Source organism: Crocuta crocuta, unplaced genomic scaffold (assembly GCF_008692635.1).
Source record: "Crocuta crocuta isolate KB4526 unplaced genomic scaffold, BGI_CrCroc_1.0 scaffold50, whole genome shotgun sequence".
Taxonomy (NCBI): domain Eukaryota; kingdom Metazoa; phylum Chordata; class Mammalia; order Carnivora; family Hyaenidae; genus Crocuta; species Crocuta crocuta.
Window position 1 is genome coordinate 6160340 of NW_027527428.1, and position 2599 is coordinate 6162938.

Below are 2599 nucleotides of genomic sequence, written 5' to 3' on the forward strand. Positions count from 1 at the left end.
GCCGGGCGGGGGGGGGGGGCCGGGGGCCGGGCCCCAGCTCCCTGGCCTCTGCATCACCCCGATCACGAGGTGTCGTGTGTTCCTGGATGGGCCAGGTGCAGCAGGACGCTGTACAATAAAAAATAAGTACTTAGTCTGTCCCCAGTTCGCGGCACACAACTCCTGAGACCTCGGGACCGTTAGCTCATAAAATGACTGGTGGCTGGGGCTCTGGACAGCTCAGGGTCGGCTGGGACCCCAGGCAGCACCCAGGCAGGCTTCTGGGGTGGGAGCTCCCANGATGTAATGAAACCAAAACTCGCTGGGGCTCAGAGTCTCTGAGCTGGTGAACACAGTTTGGTGCTGGAGGCTGGGGACGCCCCATCCCGCGTCCTCTGGCGGTTCCTGAGATGCACCCTTTATAATAAATGGGTCACCGTAAGTCGAGGTGTTTTCTGAGTGCTGTCAGTGGTTCTAGCCAATTAGGAACCTGCAGTGGGGGAGGGGTGAACCCTCGAATTGACGGCCAGTTAGTTGGTCAGACCTGGGGCTTGGGACTGGGGTCTGAAGGGGGACGGGCCTGTGGGGCGGAGGCCTTACCTGTGGGGTCCGCGCTGGCTCCAGGAACGCAGGTCGGAATTGGACGTGGTGTGAGACAAAAACCTGCACACGTTTGCTTCAAAGGTGCCGTGAATGAAAGCGTGGCCCGCTGTGGCCACAATGTCCCAGGGGGCCTGTCTGTGTCTGTGACAGGCTCAGACACCCCCTCCCCCCGTGCCCCACGTGACTCCTTCCCAGCCCTTGCACGCTCCCCCCGGCAGCACGGAGCTGGCATGCATCGCCCCGTCTGCCCCAGGGCCAGGCTGCTTTTCCCAGGAGACCCCGACCCTTCTGCCGGCCACCTTTGGCTCGGGGCCCCCACCCCCCACCCCAGCCCCGTGGCCTCGCGGAACCTTCCTCAGCCACACGGTGGTCCAGGATGCTTGGACCCTCCACCCCTCCCGGGACCTGACTCCTGCGAGATCAGGCATGACCGCCGTCCCCGCCGCCCTGGCAGCCTCGGGGTTCTGTCAGACAGAACGGACTCCCCCCCATTAAATCCTTGCACGTTTAGTCCCACGTTGTACCCCTCCTTGGAGGAGCCGGCCGACAACGTTCCTTATAAAATACTCAGAACACACAGAGAGGCAGGTAACGGTTTTATCTCCAGAGGAGCCAGGGAGGGAGGGAGGCGCCCCGTGTGACCGCAGGGGCCGGGAGGGGACTTCCACCTGCCCAGGCCGAGGGCCACCCCTTGAGCGCTGCCCTCGCTGCAGTGCCCGAGGCCTCTGGCCGGGCTGGAGCCCCGTCCTTGTCAGCAGAGGAGAGGCAGAGGGAACATGGTGGGTCCCCCCGAGGGCGCTCCCACCTCACCTCTTCCACATCTGCCCAAACTCAGCAGCTCGGCCGCACTCTGTACAGAAGCAGTTTACTCTCTGCTCTGTGTTGTAACTTACTGTTCCATTTGTCGGTTTACTGCCCAGGTCTTTCTGTGTCATTAAGTCATTTTTAAAATGTGTATTTATTTATTTTGAGAGAGCAGGGGAGGGGCAGGGAGAGAGGGAGTGAGAGAATCCCAGGCAGGTTCTGAGCTGTCAGCACGAAGCCTGACGCAGGGCTCGAACTTACGAACCGTGAGATCATGACTTGAGGCGAAACTGAGACTCAGACGCACAACCGACCTCCCAGGTGCCCCTCATTCAGTCATTTTTCCGTACAACTTAAGTGCGCGTCCCTGGTCACTGCTCCTGTACACGGTATTCTGCGGTCCCTTATCTGGGACTTTTCTCTGCTTTTCCATTTCCCTCCCCCGCCGTCTTTCTAAAAGGTGCCAGGAGCTTGTCCGCCCTCGCCTGCCCTGATCCCTCGGCCCACCTCTCCCTGGGCGCTGCCCGGCCGGCCACGGTCCGAGTCTGGAAATTGGCGTGAGTCCCCCAAGGTGCTCTCCCTGAGCCCCGCCCTTCTCTCAGCAGGGCCTCCAGGACCCAGCCCCCTGCCTGCAGGTGCACCGACCATGGACGTGAGGTGGACAGTCTGCGGCCGCCCCCCGCTGCGGGTCTGCACCCTCGTGTCCCTGGCCGCCGCCGCTCTCCTGGGGCACATCCTGCTCCACGATTTCTTGGTGGCCCCCCGAGAGCAGCGTGGCTCCTCCCAAGCACCTGAGGGGCTTTACCCAGCTCGCCAGCAGGGAGCCGGCCAGCCAGGCGCCCAGGCCACCCCAGGGCACCACGGTGGCCCCAGAGCAGCGCCCCCACAGTGCGATGTGCCCCCCAATAGCCGCTTCGACTGCGCCCCGGACACGGCCATCACCCAGGCGCAGTGTGAGGCCCGCGGCTGCTGCTACGTGCCCACCAGGCGGGGACCCTGGGCTCCCCGCATCGGGCAGCCCTGGTGCTTCTTCCCGCCCAGCTACCCGAGTTACAAGCTGGAGAACCTGACCACCACGGCCACAGGCTACACGGCCACCCTGACCCGCACCACCCCAACCTTCTTCCCCAAGGACATCTTGACCTTACGGCTGGACGTGCTGCTGGAGACGGAGAGCCGGCTGCATTTCACGGTGGGCAGGGCCGCGCGGGGC

At 63.5% G+C, this 2599-nt stretch overlaps 1 protein-coding gene across 1 annotated transcript in view; it reads left to right on the forward strand.

Moving 5' to 3' along the window:
• The window catches only part of GAA (alpha glucosidase), a 15847-nt gene that overhangs the window by 478 nt on the left and 12770 nt on the right, over nt 1-2599 (forward strand). The window contains exon 2 of the mRNA XM_077755231.1: nt 1989-2578. Coding sequence (XP_077611357.1) covers nt 2033-2578 — 546 coding nt within the window. The 5' untranslated portion in view covers nt 1989-2032. The remainder of the gene's footprint in view (nt 1-1988; nt 2579-2599) is intronic.